General features: G+C 43.3%; 1 protein-coding gene across 1 annotated transcript in view; it reads right to left on the bottom strand.

Moving 5' to 3' along the window:
• Positions 1 to 14,286: 14,286 nt before the first annotated feature.
• Positions 14,287 to 19,463, bottom strand: part of TMEM163 (transmembrane protein 163) — a 91,342-nt gene continuing 86,165 nt past the window's right edge. The window contains exons 7-8 of the mRNA XM_008936363.1: positions 16,064 to 16,205; positions 14,287 to 14,658 (exon numbers count right to left, since the gene is read on the bottom strand). Coding sequence (XP_008934611.1) covers positions 14,598 to 14,658; positions 16,064 to 16,205 — 203 coding nt within the window. The 3' untranslated portion in view covers positions 14,287 to 14,597. The remainder of the gene's footprint in view (positions 14,659 to 16,063; positions 16,206 to 19,463) is intronic.

Here is a 19,463-nt window from a genome sequence, read left to right on the forward strand (position 1 = left end):
CCTGGGAGCCGCGCCTCCCGCTGGGCCCGGCCCCCGCTGCCTCGGGTGCCCCGCCCCGGCTGGCTGCTCTGGGGCAGAGCCCTGCTGAAAAAACCCTGCTGAAATCACTGAGAATATCTTCTGATTTCAAATTCCTTGGGTTTCTTTTCCTCGAAATTCATGGCATATTTAAATATTATGCTTTAGGGAACAGTCAGAAGCATTTTTTTTCCTTTTTAACTTTATTAATCTTTAGGGAAAGGAGTAAAGCTGGAAAGGCTGTGCTGCCCTCTGCAGAGAATCTGTGCAGGCCAAAAGAAATGAGAGTTGTGTTCTGGAAATCTCCAATTCTAAATGGACTTGATTTAGGCTGTAATAGAGTTTTTTACTTTATCTTTAGTGGGGAAGGATGAAAACTGTACCAAACTCCTGTAAACTCCAGTCACTTAGATCATGTGCTCTGCTTTTTAGGCATAATATCGAATGTCTCACCATGGAGTCTGCAAATGATATCCTGGTCCCCTCTTTTGATGGAAGAAGGAAGCACTGTGTTTTCCAAGGTGACCTCTTACTGTTCAGCTGTGCCGGATCCCATCCAACCCACAGAAGAATCTGCCCCTGCAGAGACTATATAAAGGGGCAGGTTGCGCTTTGTAAAGACTGCCTATAGCAGCAGCAGAGCTTCTTTGGAGTTGAGGACAAAATGTAAGTAGTTTTGAGAGGAGCTACTTATTACTTCCTGCACTTTTGTCCAGGTTTTTCACTGCAGGCAGAGCTATCATCGCTGGGCAGGATTATCTACCAAGAGAGGAGAGGTTCATAACAAACAGCTAACTGATCTTTTTTTCCTATAAGAACATTTGCAGTGTAACTCTTCAGATTCCTTCATCTGTTTGCGAAGAGAAATCGAGTTTCATGTTCTACAGTGATTTGAAGATGACTGCACAGAATAGTTTGTAGAAAATTCCCAGACTCATCAAACTTCTTTTTTTGTTGTTTGGGTGAAGTGTTTTCTATTTTTTTAACAAGTTAGATCATCCCTCATCGTGGCTAGCTAAAGGATCTCAGCATCATTCCAGTGGAAAATTGAAGAGAGTGTGCTTGAGGGAGGGGGGATTAGGGGAGGGAGGACAAACATTTGATTCTAGGTGCACTGTTTTGGGTACTGCTTTGGCTTGGATGGCTGTGAAGTGGTTTACTTCACAAGAACTCAGAATCACAAGCTAGCTCTGTACCCTGTTATTGGGTTATCTGGGCCCAGTTCTTTTTTCTTTTTTTTTTTACATTTTTTTTTAAAAAAACTTTGTATTCAACAAGGTATTGTCTGCATCACAGCTGCTGCATCAGAGCAGTCTGAACAGAGTATCACAAATGAGCAAATGGGCAGTTGCCAGTGTGTGACACATCATCTTGGTGGCTTGACAACTGACTAGGGTTGTGGCATTCTTCAGTGTGGAAAAGCTCCAAAAACATACTATCAGTTTTGGAACGGACTCGTCACAGTTTACTGGTCCCATTTCAAAACCCTTGGTATTTGCCCACGCTTCTGTTGTAGTCTGTCTACTAGAAATACTGTGTGAAGCAAAAAGTATTCAGCGTCATTGGAGCAATATTAGAGCCTCAGTCTGCTATGGCTTCAAGTAGTTAAAGTGTTGCTGAATGACATAGAAAGGTTAAACTAAGCTAACTATAATTATCGTATGATAGAAGTGTAAAATGTCTTCATAGCTAGCTAGGTTTTTAAAGAGAAACTTTTTCTGAACAACAAGTAAGAGAAGACAACTGCTAAGAAAAGCCTTGATCAATCTTGTGAGTTCTTTGATTGTTTTTCTTACTGGAGGGAAAGGTGGTTTTGTTTTTTTTGGGTTGGTTTGTTTGTTTAACAGGCACACCAGTTACAAATTTAGAATACAAATTATTCAAGAGTTTGGAGTTCAAATTAAACTCCATTTTTTTATAGAGTAGCAAGTTAAATCTTCTGAACTGCCTTCTTTTTATAGAGGTATTTGTTGTTATTTTCAGCAGAGGGTGGCATGCTTGACAGCACCATTTGTAGTCAGACAATGAAATGCTAAAGTTAGTGAGAAAGAAATCTGCAGTGTATGCTGAAATACGGTCATAGTCTATAGGTTTAAAATTTGGACATGCTCTGACCATACTGGGGAAGAAAACTCAAATCGATGTGGAGGGTTTCTTCATGAAGATTAACAAACATTACCAGGTAATAATGAAAAGTGTAGATATTTTTAATTTTTCTTTCTTGGGTATATCTGGTTGGATTTGTTTTGGTTTTTTTTCCTGGCATCCATTGTCTGTGTGTGCATATTGATGTATCTCTCAACCTACCAAAGACCAAGCAAGGGAAGGGAAATGCTATTTCATCCTGGATAAATTCCCAAGACAAGAACAGAACCATATACATTCAGAGTTTCGATTTAAAAGCAATGAATTAGCTTTTTCAAGATTTTTGTTTCCTGCTCAGCGCACCTGACAGTGTTATCCTGTAACACTCCATAACGTTGCTGTGGACTACACAGGAACTTAATCCTCCGAGACTGCTGAGTATCCAAAAAAGGACACGTGGGAGCTATGACAGCAGGGTCCCCAGTAACTGGGTTGTGATAGTGATAAAATCTGCTGTATTTTAGAGTAGTTTTCCAGAAACATAACAGCTGGGTTCTATCATGAGAGGCAAACTTTTTGTATGTAAAGAAAACAAACACAAGTATGAAAAATCTTCCTGTTACCATAGCTCAGCATTTGTTTCAATCAGCACAAATGTAGTTTTGCTGCAGTAGTTTGAACAGCCTGGAAAAGCTGGGGGAGGATGATTGGAGATGGCTCAGAGCAGGGGCAGCAGCTCCTTTTGTGTTTATAGAAAATATTCCCTGCATACCTGTGCATATTTGTGCGACTGGAAGACCCTGCATATGAAAATATATACACATACCTGGTGCTGAAAGTAAAGGCAAGAGTGGAGTTTGCCTTTACCCACTCAGCCTGAGGGTCTTCAGGCAGGAATGTAGTTTGGAATATCACAGAATTACGGCAGAAACTAAGATTTGTATGTGTGCACTTAAAGAATGCAAAACACTTAGTTTTTGCTGTAGTGTGACTCTTTGCTGTAAATACTTCTTTGCTTGTTTCCCACCCACTGTATGGTCTACATGGCACACTGCAGTTTATTTTGCCTCTGAACCTTTAAAGATGGGAGGGGTTTGGTATTTGTTGTTATAAGATTTTTCTGGTCTAATGCTTTGCTCAGTGCTAAGTTTGCCTTTACCACAGCAGGGAGAGTCTGTTATAAGCTCTGGTTTTTTTATGCTGTAGCACTGTTTCTTTCTAGTCTACTGAACTGAACAGCTGCGTACTGGCAGAAGTGAAACAGCAGACAGCAGTGCCGCCCGCGCTGTAGCCAGGGACAGAACGTCTAAACTGGCCCCAGAGTCACCGAGTCTGATCCTATTTCCACTGAAATCTGTGGAGAAGACTCATTAATCTTAACAAAAAAAAAGAATCAAGACCTATAATTTGATAGGCCTCCATTATTAATTTTAAACTCTCTTTGCATAAGAAATATAACTTTCATGAAACACAGCTTCAGTCTAAACTTATGTCAGAGGAGACTGCGAGTGCATCGGCGTTGTGAGCGTTGCTCCCTGGCGCACCCCCGAGCAGGGTGGGTGCTGCTCAGCACGGGGGTCCCTCCGCAGGGCGGCACGCGGGCAAAGCCGTGTGGGGCCGCTTAAAAGTTCAAATAGTATCCTAAAACATGTCACAGATGTCCACATTTTGGGATAGAGGGCAGCCTTCTGTCTGAGTTCCATAGCTCTTTTCTTTCCTAATTGAAGAACAAAGGTGTAGTCCAATTATTGCACTTAAAAAGGATGTTAGAGATGGGACTGTGCTGCTGTTCCTCAATCTGACAGTAAAGCTTGCAGCTTCCTTTACTCAGAAATCAGGTTTTTGCATGACTTGCATTTGAATATATTGATCAGCAATTGATGGGAAAAAATGTCAAAAGTCAAATATAAAAATGCTTTACAAGCTTTTAAACATATCTCTCATATCAAGACATTCTTTGTTTTATGATTTTGTATTTTTGTATGTGACCTAGTTTCTTTTTTTTAAAAATCTTGTTCCTACGAGATTAGAAAACTTGAGAGAAGCATTTACATATTTATTGAGATTAACATAAAAGGCTTGCCTTCGAAAGGTGAAGTTGGTAAATACACACTGTTTAAAAATGCCAATAAAAACCTCATTTATTTCATATATGCAAGTTGATTTGCACATGTATAAATAGTTGCTTTTTGCATTTTTTGCTTAGTTTCTATGTTTTTGTAATTTATAGTTGCAGCTGTGTGTCTACTTGTTTATATCAGATTGTTTCTCCTACAACTATTTAATGTTTTATGTGCCTTTTACTTTCTTTGGGGTTTGGATGAGTGTTTTAAATACGGACACTGTCTGAACAAGTATAATGGAACACTAATTACAGGTAAAAATAGTGCTTGATGACTCTACAACTTAGCGATACGGATTTTGAATGGTTTTAAGTAGTGGAGAAATCTGTTCTAAAGCTCTAAGATAAAGGTTAATAAGATAAAGCTATAACTTTAATAAGTCTTGCAAAACATTGCTTCTGCAAGCAGAATATCTGTAATTTGACATGAGAGCTCCTGCTGGGATGGGATGTCTGTTTAATGACCAGAGAGCAAACTAAAGCTGTTATATTCCCCAAGCAGACAGTGCTAACAGAAAATCTCTAGAAACAGCTATATCTGATTTGATCAGCAGGAAAACTGAGGATCCACATTAAGGTTTGTGAGGTGTTGGTTTCTCAGATAAAGACATCTGTACAGGGATGTGCATGGGGTGATTCCTGGTGCTACCAGGAGATTACAGTCCTTTTATCATAACCTGAATTTATGATTCTCAGTGGGGAGGGAACTGTGGATAGTCAGCTTATTGCAGATGTTTTTCCTTTGAATGCTACTGCTTTTCTGCAGGAACAGTATTTTGCAAAATAGCTGCTGATCAGGTTTCAGCTGGAGGTCGCAGAGCGAGGTTGTGGACAGAGCCAGGACTCTGCATGTTCCCTGCTCTGCTCCCAGCTGCTGGTTCTGGCTTTTGCAACTTGCTTATTGACCAGCGTTCAGACTTCTCAAAGTTTCTGTTGTGTCAGGGGCAGATTGGGTCATTAGCTGATGTCCTCTCACTTAGTGATGTTGTACGACTGTCCTTCAAAATCCCAGTCACTGTCCTTGGTTTATCATTGGCGTGGAAGACGCGCCCTGCGCGTGCGAAAATGAGCAGCCCGTCTAAATGACAAAGGTGATTTATGAGTTTGCAGTGCTTTTCACGTAAACAAAATCCAGATTGCTTTCTCAGGTATCTGTTTTGCTCATAGGGCATTTCAGGACCAGATTCTGCTGGTAAAATTAAATGGGGTAAATCAGGCTGGATACAATTTCATCCTGGTCTAATTAACTTTGTGACTCCCACTGGCTTTGGTGATAGCAGAACTCCTCCATTAATTCTTCTTCAGATTAAAAAAGCAGCTCTCCCTTTCTAGTAAGTATAAAGCAGTGTCTCTTAGAAGGCTAAGTGCAAATACTTGCAGGTTGTGCCGTGCACATATCAGCAGCCAGCTCTGCCTGCTGTCACAGCACATACCGCTTCTGACGAAGCTGGTATTTCTTATTACTAAATATCAGCTGAAAACTTGGTTAAGTAGCTGTTCAGTCTCCAGTTTGGAATTGGAGGGGTGCGGTACTTGTTTTGTTGAGGTCTTTTAAGAGGCTAGCAATTACCAGTTTTCAGTCTTGTTTTCCAGGGGTGCTAACATTTTGGCATAGCTGTTTCTCTGTGATGTTTGCCCTACAGCTGCTATGCCTTTAAATTTTGACTTGCGATCTCCTTCCCTTCATAGTTCTCCTTTGGTCCTGTTGTTTTAGGGGCCACTGTAAATTTGAGGAGAATAATGCACTGACAGATGTATGCTTTCATTCAGGCTGAAAAGGCCAGGGGCAGACACAGTCTCATGGAGATATGCTTTAGTAATATTGCTGTAAATGTAACATCAAAACACACTGTTTTATGGGCAGCGACTTAAATATCATCTTCATATTTTTAAGAAGCTCTATAGGTTTTTTTAAAAATGAGTTTGTCATTTCTGAATATAATATTTAAGTGGAATGTGTAAACAGCAAACTCTGTATCAAAAGTAAGAAGTTTACTGTAGGGATGTGTTGCAAATAGCAGAGGCTGAACGCCAGGATGCCTCAGGGGTGAGGCATTGTTCGAGTTCTTGCTTGCAGGGGAAAATAGCAAAGTGCACACATTGCCAAAGCATCTTGCTTTTATAGGTGTAATTCTTTATATAGTCGTAGAATTATGACCATACAGTGACACATTTTAATGCAACAGACCTCCCTCACAGCACTAAGCCACCTGTTTATTCAATGGGTAAATAAAACCAGACTCCCAATGTTTTGATAAAATGAGTAATAGCTCCGTCTTCCAGACACAGAAACTGCTTTTCACAAAATTCAGTTTTAGCCAAGCAAATAACACACTTCTCTCTGCTGTGAAGATCGGTGCAGGTGCCATTTACCTGAGGTGGGCTGTGCACGAGAACAGAATTGGTCACCTTGGGTAGGGACTCGCAGAACTGAAGCACTGTGGAGCCTGCTGTCCTCAGGTTTCACTCCAGCACGGGGAGAGAGGTCTGTGCTGCCCTGTGCAGTCAGTCCTGCAAGCCCTAGTCCTGGTCAGAGCTGCTCCACTTGTGGCTGCTCACACAGCAGCAGCTCGGTCCCGCAGGAGCCAGCAACAGCCCCTCGGCTTCCAGGAGAGCGGGTGAATACCGCCGCAACGTTCACTGGGGCCATCCGGGCCCTGGCAGAGCGCCCACGACACTCCCTGGCTCGCAGAACAGGCAGTTGGAGGTGCCCAGTCGTACACCATACGTCGGGTGAAACTGCTGTCTGAAGGCAGTTAATTTTAATAGGGTTATGCCCAGGACTAATTTGCTGAGTTCATTAACAGGTCCGTTGCAGTACAGTGACAGCGAAAACCATTTTTAAGAAGTCATGAGTTTATTTGGTTTTCACAAAGGAGTACAGCAGAGGAGGAGGAAACAGCAATTTTTACCAAAGGACATAAAGAGTCAATTTTATGAGAAAAGTTACCCTGAAGATTCTAGGAGAGCTCAAAGAAAAATATGTGGGAATATTTCTACAGCGAATTTGAGCTGTCGAGGTTGCCCCCCTTGGCTTGGCAGGCTGGCCACTGCAGGGAAACCTCCAGAAGACAATTTGGGGCAGCTCTTTGGTTTCTGGTCTGGTCGCTTCCTGGAGGAGTCCCTCTCTCCACTAGTGAAGAGGGTCAAAGTGTTACCCTACTGAAATCTGTAAAAATAAAAGATTACTACTTTTTGTGGATAATCATTCGGAGTCAATGGGAGCTTTTATATGTACATGAAACTCCAGGGTCAGGCTGATACTATGTGTGTTTGGTTTGAATTCTTTTGTTAGAGGTTGATCCTTTGTTTTATGTAAAGGGTTGTGTTCCACTATATTATGTTCAAGCAGTTTATTCAGAAAGAACAGAATACAGTGGTTCAGATTCTGTCAAATTACTGGGGTTCAATAGGATGGGATTTCTTTCTTTTTTTATTTTTTCTTTTTTTAGAAAAGTAAATGTCTGTACTTTAATGGCATAGAAAAATGACTTGTTTTCACTGTTGTAGAGAAAAACTAGGGAGAACTTTATTTTTCAATAAACTTTTTTCTTGTGTGATTTGGATTTATGATTGCTTTGTGCTTAAATGGGAAGTCCGTGAGTTGCCGTTTATCCAAACTTGAATTTGTGTGGCTTATCCTTGCACTTCCACAGCTGAGCGCTCCTGCTGCTGGCCTGCCTCCCGAGGTAAGTCCCATCTACCCACATCTCGACCAAAAGAACAACAGGCAAGTAATTATCTTTTTGCTTTGTTTGGTTTAAAGCTAAGTTGGACAATAGAAAAATTAAGACGCAGTTTGCCCCAGCTGTTAGTAGGAATTCTTGGTTTCCTGGAAATTTCCAGCACACCAGGAGGACTGGAATGGCACAGTGGCACACAGATACACAGGACTTGCTGGTGCAGTACACTGTGGAGTTCAAAAGCTACCAGCAGGTTCAGAGAGTATTGCCTTTCAAGATCGGAGTTGAAATGCAAAGAGCTTGGGTAGGGAAGGAGAGATCAGTGTGGAAGTTTGGCCTCCGTGCCAGCGCTGCGCCCGGCGGCGTCGCTGCCACGCCAGGTTGAGGTCTGGGAGCTGACAGCAGCGGGTGCTGCAGGAGCCGCCGCCTGAGCTGCCCCAGAACTCTGCCCAAATCCTCTGAGAGATGGGAGCCTGTGTTTTAGGGGAGTGGGGCCTGCGTTCAGTGTGTTTGATGGGTGCCACATGAAATCACCTTGGAGGCTGTAAACAGATGTATCAAAAGACACCACGTATAAATGTCCAGACAGTGCAACTCCTTACATGGAACAGTTTATTTCTGTTGCACCCGTTCTGCTGAAAGGCTCTTTCTGCCCACTTCAGTGTTCGTTAGTCCAGCCAAGACCGAGGGAAGGGCTCCCTGCTGTTGGCTCCTGCTAAGACTGTTGAAAGGTTTCAGTGGAGGTGTCCAAGACTAATAGAACAATTGATTTGGGAACAGTTGGCAGTAGTAAAATGAATAGTAAAAAAACCAAACAAACAACAAAATAAAACCAAGACCAGCTCTTTTTATCTGTTCTGGTGGTGTTGGTTTGTGGCAGAGTGGCTATGTACTTGTTTAAACCAGACTGGAGAGAAGCAACTTTCTTACAGTACCTTTTTCCAAGTGTGTTGTACATTGGTTTGGTTTTTTCACCTGTCCTACACATAACTGAGTAATGTAAAGTCTGAGTAGTGCAGGTCAGTAGCTATCAGCTTGGAATCCTTTCCACTGTAGCAACACTGCTAAGTACGAGCATAAACAGAAATGTCAGACTGCAGTGGGGAGCTGAAATGGCCGCAGGGTAGGAGGGTTTGTGATTTGGGCTGGGAGAGGCAGTTGTGTGTGCTCATTGCCAGAACGAGGGAGTTCGGGGCACGGTGGCTACACAACAGGTTTCTGCTGCATATTGTTGAGGGTGCTTCTGCTACAGCCTTTTGTCACCATTTCAGTGAGATGAAGTACATGACTGCACTCCCCAGCTGCCCCTTTGTACGGGCTTTCCCTTGGCATGCTTCGCCTCCGATTAAACCATGTGAAGCGTTTGTTGGTTCTGTGTTGCTATTCAACGTGCCACAGTTCCCAAATGTTTCCCAACAGCAGCATGAATTAGTGGAGGACACTGCTCATTCAGTCCCCTGTTCTGGTTATTTTGGGAAATGTTTTCCTTCCTGTTTCTTTCCCCTAGTTATTGCTCATCTTTGACGTTATAAGGCAACATCTGTAAAGTGGTGAGCAGCTAGAGGCAGATGTGGGCTGTGCAGCAGTCACAGAATGAAAAAAAAATTTATGAAAATTGGAACTTGGAATAAAAAAACAACATGCACTATGCAGCTGTATTGGAAAGAACATTAGGAGAGCTTAAGTACTTCAACTCTCACACACATAGACTGGGTTTAGTCAAACTCCATCTGATAGGGAGGCCACAGGTGGAAACATTTTGCTGCTCCCAAAAACCTCACCTCACACTGATGCTTCCTCTTCAGTATGCAGGAGATGGACCATCCCAGTTTATTGCCTTGCGATGCCCCGTACCTCTGCTTATACTTGTCAGGACATGCACATTTTATTGTTTTACTGATTATGGAGATTGCCTTTGACCAAAATTCTGGTAGTAAATCTTTTGTTGCCAAAGAATTGAATATTGTTTGCCCTGCTCAGGCTCCAGATGTTAAGGCTCACTGTATGTGCTGCTTTGTCCTGTGGACCCTTGGCTCAGAGGGCTTTCCTCCCAGGAGCTATGCTGCAGGACCTTGGAGGAGCACTGGCTGAAGGCATCTGCCTCAAGCACATTTAAGGAGGGAAACAAAGGGAAAAAGCACTGGACCAAAGTGCTGAAGCGGTCACACTGCTCTAAAGTAAAGGTACTGAGGTGGGAGCCTTTGGTGGTTGGGCAAGTAACAACTGGTGCTTGTGCTGTAAGGCACGGGCACAGCAGATCTTTGAATGCCATGCTGCTGCATGGCTAGAGACCCCTCTGAGGGGCTTTCATCTCCTCCCAGCCTCCCTAGGAGGGTGGAATCTGTGATTTGCCCAAGGCCATGCTGCAGGCTTGGCTTCTGCTTGCTGGCTCTGCCCCAGTAACAGGCGGTTGGTCTTTGTTTTTTTTTTTTTTTTGGAGGAGTTCTCTTTACTGTGCCCCTTGCTCTGTGCTGAGGAGAGGGCTGACAACCCTGTAAGGGCTGTGTCATTAAGAGGCAAGTTCAGAAGAATATTGGAGCTGGTGGCAGCAGTGTTAGATGCCAAACCAGGCTGTTTCCTCATCACTTGTCAAACTAGGGAAGGAGCACAGAAGTAGCCCTTCTGTGCAGGCATTGGATAAAGTGCCCTCCCTGCAACTGAGTGCTTGTGTTGGTGCCCCGTCCGTCCCTGCTGTACCTTCATGCTGGGCTTCTCCTGGGCTGCTCTTGCCTGGTCCCAGTGCACGGGCCAGAGGGTGCCAGAGGAGCGGGTGCTGCCTGCTGTGGGGCACTGGTTGCACCGAGCAGGTAACTCAAGACCTGTTCAGTGCTGCCACCAGTGCTGACCTCGTGGCCAAAAGGAGAACATCAGCTCCCACCCGCAGAGGGCCAGGAGAGAAACACCCCTGGGTTGTCTGCTATTTGACTGCATTACGCTCCCCAGTTGCGTCACCTGGACCCACATGCCAGGCCGCAGGAATGTGTGTGTGTGCTGCTCCTGCCTGGTCGCTGCTCCTCAGCAAGCACATCTGCTTTGTCACAGCACCACGTGGTGGTGGAGCAGCTAACACAGACTAGCAGCAGATGCTTAGGAATAGTGGTGAGAAGTTACAGGTGCTGTGAGCACAGCAAAACACCTTCCTACATGCAGACTCTGGATAAAGCAGCTACACCAGTCCATGCACCCCAGGGGTCATCTCCAGCCATGCAGCTTCAGTGTCTCCTCCTCTCTGTTGCTGCAGAGGCAGCTTGCTGCTATCGTGGACTTCTAGTCAATACCCCAGCCTCAGAGACTGCAAAAGTAAATGAAGACAGATCTTGAGTACATTTGGCTGACTAGGAAAAAAGCGTTACCAGGCTGGGAACAAGCATTCCTGGTTTATGTATTATTGAGGCTGAATACTTGTCTCATGTCCTACCATCTCCATGAGCTGGCCCACAGATGTGGATGCCAGCACCGTCTCCACGCTCTCCCAGGCAGCTGGGACAGCAGCAGTGCCAATGGCATGACCAGTGGTGAGGAACTCTGGTGTGTGCCCAGATGCAGGTGTACCTACAGCTGCATTTGCCCAGGTCTGAAGAGCTGCTTCTCTGGGGTCTTTGCTTCGGAGCCATTTCTAGAACATTTTCATCCAGAGGTTCTTTTGATGGTCTATTTTCCCACCATGGTTGGGCGATGCTTATTTCTGGCTCACCTGTTATTGCTAGAAGTGAAATGGGACTGCACAAGCAAGGGGTGTTAGGCTAGCAATTTCTTGATGGCAATCTGGGTTCAAAAAATTCTCACTTTTGGCTGTAAGTGGAACTTTGTAATTTTCTGCTATTGGAATACACCTCAGGCTTACATGGTGCATGCAGGGCATGGCTTGGGATTCAGGGCTGCAGCTGGTAGTATTTGATAGCTCCCTTCTCTGCTGAACAATACAGCCAAATTCAAAGCAGCTGCTCTGACTTGTAGTCACCTTCAGGGACTAATTAGCAATTCTGAGTTTGGCCATACTTCAACAAGCGTCAGTTTTCAGTCTCTGTGCTGGCCAGTGCTGCTCCTCGTATGAACACAAACGCCTTCCTTACGTCCTGCGCACAACAGAGAGGAGCTGGCAGCACTAACAAGCTTTTGGGGCCTGTGACTCAAGCAAAGCATTATGTGGGTCAGTGCCAGGTTTCAGGTGATTAGTCCAAGTGCTTTTCAGCTACTTCAGCTGTTGAGAAGTCCACCTTCACTGAGCTCAGTGGGAAGCACCCTTGAAATCTCATCGTTTAGAAAGTCAGCTGGCATTTAATAAAGAAAACTAATACAGAGACTGTTACCTTTGAGGGTGGCTGGCTAGAGCAGCGTGTCTCAGGCACCTGGATGAGCAGTTATTTTCACTCCTGTTGCCATGCACCATACAGTGTCTCCTGGAGCTAGCTGGCTTCAACAACACGTATTTGCCTGCATTTCTGAGTATCGTTTCCTTGTCTTGTGCCTTTAAGTATTTCTGTTCTTTTCTTGTATTTCCTTGCTAATATCAGAAGTGCTTTGAAGCACCCATGGTAACTGGGAAGCTTCTGCAATTGGTTTAAATTTATCTGATTTGATAAGAAAAAAAAAATTATTAATTTGCTTGACCACATCTCTTTTCAAAGTCTACACAGCTGGAGTCCATAGTTAAAAACATCTTCCAAGAGCATTCTGGAGCTCCAGGAAGAAGTGTGTAACTTCATTTACTCAGTGTTTAGCCTTCCTTCATGTGTGCACACATCTGCATAGCCCTGTGCTCCTAGTTACACTCAGCACTTTAACAGAATTATGTGATACTTGAGCTGGGCGTTGGCTGGAATGTCCTACATACTTTCTCCAGCCTAGGACTTCTGTGTTGCAAAAGTTACAGCAGGAGTTAGTATCTCACCACAACCCATTATGGGCCTTCTGAAGCAGCTGGCACTACCCTCGGCTACAAACAGGCTGCTCAGAGAGCCTGGCCCTCAGGGGCAGCACAGTCAGTAGTTCCCAAGTGTCATTTTAATGACTAGTGATGGGATTGGAGAAGTAATAAAGCCCTTGAGAGAGGCAGGAGAGGGTAAACAGTACTAATAAAAACCAACAAACTCATGAGAAGTCTGATAAAGCTGTGTTCAGGCTCTGTTCTATGATGCCTGACAAACACTAGAATTTTCTGTTGGAAGCAGAACTGAGCAGCATCTTTCCAACAGTGTGCATCTCACAGGAGCGTGGGCAGGCCAGTAAAACCTCGGGATGGTCTCATCCTACACCCATCATTTGGAGTTGGCTTGTACTAAAGATTATTAAGAACCTGGCTGAGAATTTGCTAAGTGACATATTATGGGAAATAGAGTTACAGCATCACACCACAAGGCACCAGTAAAAAAAAAAAAAAAAAATGTGTCCCTAGTGTATGTCAATCACTGAACAGTCTAATTGGACATCTACTCTAGTTCATGTCACCTATTGTCTTGTAGCCAGAAATGCCCATTTCTGTCTGCTTGGCTACCTACCGTGCTCCCATTCAAACTCGGCAACAAACTCTTTATTTTTTTATCCACCTGTGACAAACAGGTACAACAATACTGGTTCTGACCAACCTGGAATATATAAAATGAAGAGAAGAGGGATATAGCCAGAGAATCCAGTTTAATAGGCTGCTATACAGGAAGACTTTGTTCTATGATACATTCTGGAAATAGTTTTCAAATGTTACTTACAGATACTGTATAAAATAGATACCAGATTTATTGATTATACATCAAGATCCTTTGATAATTTAACCTGCTATTAAGTCATATATAAGATGTGTGATGGAAGGTGGGCAACACTTTACAGGACAATCTAAATCTAATAAATAGTTCTGCATCTCACCACCAGATTGAGCCACTGCTGTGCCATCATCAGACTACAGCAGAGCAACCACAAAGTCACACACACTGGTACATCTGCATGTAGTACAACAGAAGATGAGAGTCCCATTCCTCAAGCAGCTCCTCTTCCCTGCACAAATTTTTGGCTTTGGTCTGTACAGTAATACTGTGTGTGCTTGTTTGGTCCATGCAAAGCTATGAACAGTGTCTCTTTAAGAAAAAATAGAATTCAAATTGAAGAGGTATAGTCTCGGTTAATCTAGGATTAAAATGAAGTCTCTCTCTGATCACAGAAGGGTTTGTACCTGCTCTTTCTGGGCGTCTATCTGAATGGGGGGAGGCAGTAGCTACTGAAGTGTTTTAAGCGACACAGCTCTTGGTGTGTGTCCAGGCTCTACAGAGGATGCTGGGTTAGCTGAGGAGTTAGCAAGGATTGTACTTCTGATACAGCACGTGTTGGGGAAAGTACAGGCCGGGGGGGGAAACAAACCACCAAGATCTGGAACTGGCACTTCTTTACCCACAGGCTTATCACACCATGAGAACACTTTCACGCTGGAATATACACCATGGCAGCTGGGTGAAAACTGCAAACTGCATGTTTTCTATTGTCACAGGAACCAATAGCATACTTGGGAAAAACCCGCGGCTGTTTCTCTGAGCCGCAAACAGTGTGCACATATGCAAATTGTACAGAGAGATTTCCCATTAAAACGAACTGAGCGAAAACAGACCACGGGAAACAAACTGCACGTCCAGTGAAGTGCCAGGGCAGCGCTGGCCGTGCCCGGCGCTGCAGGGGCAGTCCTGGCAGCGGGGAGGGCGCCAGCGTCACTCGAACATCTCGTAGTGGCGCGTCTGCCTGACGCGGGGGATCATGTCGATGAGCAACCTGCCGAGGAGAGCACAGGGGGGTCGATGCAGGAACAGGGGGTGGCTCTCGAGCCTGGGGGGGCTCCACTGACTTACAAACAGCTATTTATCTTACAGATAAAAATAAACTCGCACGTAGTAACAGCCTCATCTTCCTTTCTCCTGATCAGAATTAATTCCACCCACAATCATCTCTGCCCAGAGGGGAGTGAAGAACAAACGGGGTGGAGGGGGGCTCTCCTTTAGGACACGGTGACACTGCAATGCACAGCAGTGGCCACCGCCAGCTGGAGACGCCGTGGAGGGAGGTGTGGAAAGGGGCTGTTGCAGCAACCCATTTCACACCAGGCTGCTGCTGGCAGAAGGTGTCTAACTGCAGTAGTTTCACAAGTTAAATCTAGGTAACCGCCCAACCAAAATTTAGACTTGGCCTTCAGTAGCCTTCGTGGTGTCTGGGTGACAACAGCTGAGGGCGCTGCCTGAGGCCATGGATGCAGCCTGAGTTTCACTGGCTGAATAAAACACTTCTGAGGCTATCTGGCATGTTTAAATAACTACTTCTGCATGGATTTACCTCTACACAGCTTTCCAGAACAGCTAGTTTTACAATGGAAATAGCAATTATAGTAATTTTTCCAAGAATGGTATCCCACATTAAAATGTTAGTTTAATTTTCCAGGTTAAAAAAAAACCCACTGTGCTTCCAGCTGACAGCTTACTGCACCTGGCCCAGGTCTGCTCCACACCAGGCACCATTCCCACTAACTAAGGTGCTACATCTCCCCCCATAGCAGAAAATGGAATAATAAAACACAAACTTCTTCAATTCCATCCAGCCAAGGGAAATGGTGGCAGCAATGATGTGCTGCACTTCCTTTGATTTTACTCTATTTCTGGTGCCACAAGTCAAGAAATCAAATATTGAATTCTCAAAATTCAATAGAAATAGCATTTGAAACATGACTGGCTAACCTTCAGTTCAGATGTTGCTGTAAGGTAGGTCTAGGATAGAAATTGCTATCAAAGTCATTCTTTAAACTTGGGCACCTTACTCTTTAACCTGTGCTTTGAAAAAAAAAAAAAAAAAAAAACAACAAAAAAAACCAACAAACCAGTGCTTAGAAATGTGCCATAAAAGCAGCATGGAGTGATTTTTACTCAGGATTTTTCAACTATTACAAAGCCTGTAATTTTCAAATTCAGGTATTTCTTCTTAAGTCCTCGTGTCTTTCCAGCTGATGTGAGACACACAATCTTTTATCCCTTTCCACACACTCTGCTTCAGTGTTGGCAGCTAGTCTAATAAATTCCAGTGCCTGATTTCACTGGAGTTATATAAGCCTTTAAGAACTATCGCTTATTACATCAAACAGACAGCCCATCTGCTGTACATACCGAAATACCTGCTAGCAGGAGATACTCACTTGATTCCATAGGCAAATATTGTAAGTCCAATTAAAACTCCTATACTGCCATCCAGATACCAGACAGAAGAATTGTGTTTAAAAACTTCTGCACTAAGAAGGATGGAAAATCCCATTATTCCACCTACAAGAGAGTTGAAACCTAGAAGGGGGGAAAAAAAAGAAATCATGAAAGGCAGAACCAGCTGAAGGAATTTGCTTGAGCCACTTGGGGCACAGGCCCCGGGTGAGGTTCAGGGGGCACCCCGGCGCTGGGCTGGGGCGGCGGCTGTGCCACACGGTCACAAACCACACACGGGTTAGCTGTGTCTGAGCAGTGCTTGGAACTCTGTCACTCCTCCTGGCTAATATAAATAACTCTACGTTCATTTCCCTGTACTCTGGAACTTGATTTGGTCAGTCTCCATTTTTCCCTTGTCTGCTGAGATCCAAATCCCAGCCCTAGCTGCTGTTCCTTTCATACAGCTTTCACCACTTGATGCTTGCTTTCCAAACCGCAATATTTCTTCAGAATACTGGACCTGCTTCATGTTGACTCTGACAGTGAAGCTCTTATCTCTCCTGTAGCTCATCATCATGAACAAAGTATCTTTGAGCAATTTTGGGGTTGCTGCAGCCCTAGTATGACTGCTGCAGCCCAGTTATTCTCCAGAGAATCTCTTTGTCATGCACGCACCATTGCTGCATGTTCCAACAGCCCTGGGCAGGACTCCAAAGGCCACTTCTGATGTACCCAGAGGCGCTCACTTTGAAAAGGAGCAAACTGGAGTCCAGTATACCCAAGGAACTCATGATAAGGAAAATGATGTGCACAGGAACTTTTCAAAGACCTTCCTCTGGAAACTTTACCCCATTCCACCTATTTGTTTACATGTATTTAGCACTGTAGCTTAGAGCTGCATATGCTGCCTTAGGGAAGACATACAGGACAACCCTAGGAATATCCTCCATTCATACCTCAGACATATCACAGGAGCTTCCTACCTATTACTCACACTTTCTATAATCATCCTTTTAGATTCTTATTTTTAAACCCTTTCCCTTTGTCTCCAAGATTGTCCTTTCAAAATTCTCCTAGAGCTGTTGGAACAGTTAATGCCATTTTTCCTTCAGCTTTTGTTTGATTAGCTATTATTTTCCATTTTTAAGTAAACACTGATAATGCATTCATTAGATAGCTACATATACTATTTAAGCCAGGTAATAGATGAAAAATCAAACTTGAAATATTCTGTATTGCTGGTAACTCTAGTTCAATTCCCCACAACTGCCAACAGCCACATACATGACACTTATTCCTAAACATCTCCTTTGATGCAGACCCCTCACAGCCAGTCCTTAACTACCTCATGTTACATCTTTTTGAAAGATATACCTAAAACCTGACCTTTCCTAGGTATCCATACAGCTGAAATACTTGTAAAAGTCATCAATATTTTGATTAAGATTCACCAGATCCCTTCAGCAGGTCTTTAAATGCAAAGGGGACTCTGGCAGGGAAAAGCACGTGTCAGCCAGCAAGTGTGGGGCAGGACAGAGCATACAAAGGTTTCAGGCTTCCAGCCCTGCAAAGTAAAAAATGGGTTGAAGTTTGTGGCAGTGTGTCCTACAACTGGTATCAATCCTGATCCTTTTTTATTCCCTCCCAGTCAATGTAACTTATACTGCTAATACATGTTGATCAAGTATATTGTGTGTAGATGCAAAGTATAAATTAACTATATACTTAAACCAACATTACTTCCTCTACTCCAGCTTAAGTTACAATCCACCAGCAAGATTTGCAAAAGACAGAAATAATAAATTTTCTTGATGTTATTGGCTGGTGGTTCCAAACGATCTAAAAGCTACTTACAAAGGAAATTGTTTTCTCTTTGTGACTGCCATTCAGGCAAAACTTTCTTTGCTGATGTGGCAGGAAATCACGTAGCAGCTGCAGGTATTAATCCAGACACCATGATCTGTGCATCAGGCTAGCACAGGAAAAAAGAGGTGGCTAAATCTGGGAAGGGAATAGCTATCTAAAGCCTACAGGAAGGCTGGCTGACATCAGCTAACTGTCGTATCTGCATTTGTTCTCTGAGATGTCACAAAATTCAAGATAGGAAATGACTGGTTTTATTATCCAAAAGGCCACGAGTTTTTGCTACAAATTGTACAAATAACATTTTGGTGTATTGGGATTCATACATTTAGGCTTTAAGGAGATGTTGTTAAGCCCTACTCTAAAACAAAATTAGTCTTTTAAAAAAAAGTTAATAGGGGTTGATGTCTATGAGAGAGAATTTGCTCTTTTGAAATTAAACCTATTTTTCAGGAAGAAGAATGTATCCTCTTGTTACTCAAACCAGTTTGTTGGTCTACAGCCAGTGATCACAGGAGGTAAATTAGCAGGAAACAGAAAACACTAAAAAAAGCTGTGCAAGGGAGTGCTAAATCTGTCTCAGCCACTGAATCAAATTGTCTCATCCTGATTGTTAACAAATCAAGTATATATGTAAATATATCTTGTGAAAAAAAAAGACATTTAACAACACATGGTAAAATCAGCCTCCTGCATTTTCTAAAGTAGTTCTGAAGGACAGAAAAGGGAGATAAAAAACAGGCCGAGGTAACTGTATACTTTATACCTTAATTTTTTTTAATCAATGAATGAACAATCTCCAGCTCAGCAATATAATTAGCACGAGGATGTAATTATGGGGGAAGAGATTTCTGTATCATAGAGGCGGCCAATTCAGAGCTCAAGTTATTCAAGAATTTTTCAGCTAATATTTTGTCTGAAAAAACTGCACTGTTGTAAAAACAAGCTACAGTTTTTTAAAGGGAAAGTTACTCCTTTGCTTGCCCACACACAGTTCTGAAATGGCCGACACAGCCCATTTACCTTCTGACAGCGAGGGATGTCAGACCCTCTGTTGTAGTTCCCAGGATCCTTTCCCAAATCCTTTCTGCAGGTTGGAAATCTTTTTGTTTCAAAATTACTATGGACTCTGCCACTCTACAGACAAGAATAAGATCACTGAACAGCATGGTCTGTTGGGGAGAATCACAAATGCAGGGAGGCAGCAGCTTATTCGTAGCCCCCGCACTGCTGTTTTGGTTCTTTTTTTGCTTATTTTGTATTTAAAATATGAATACCCATGAAGTATTTGTATGTGGGATGATACAAAAGATAAATACTCACAAAATGTGTTATCACACATCACCAAAAGCATTTTGAGTATGTTTAAATTACTTAAGATAAAGCAACTGTATGTCTCCCTAGAGTAAGCTGAAAATTTAATTTCCTTAAAGTGAAATTGTTAGCGGGGTAAAATAACTTACATACCAGAATCCATGAATCATTAACACCCTACTGTGTATGTTTACAGAGTATTTCAAATAGTCCTGTGTTTGT

Source organism: Merops nubicus, unplaced genomic scaffold (genome assembly GCF_000691845.1).
Source record: "Merops nubicus isolate BGI_N331 unplaced genomic scaffold, ASM69184v1 scaffold36742, whole genome shotgun sequence".
Taxonomy (NCBI): Eukaryota; Metazoa; Chordata; class Aves; order Coraciiformes; family Meropidae; genus Merops; species Merops nubicus.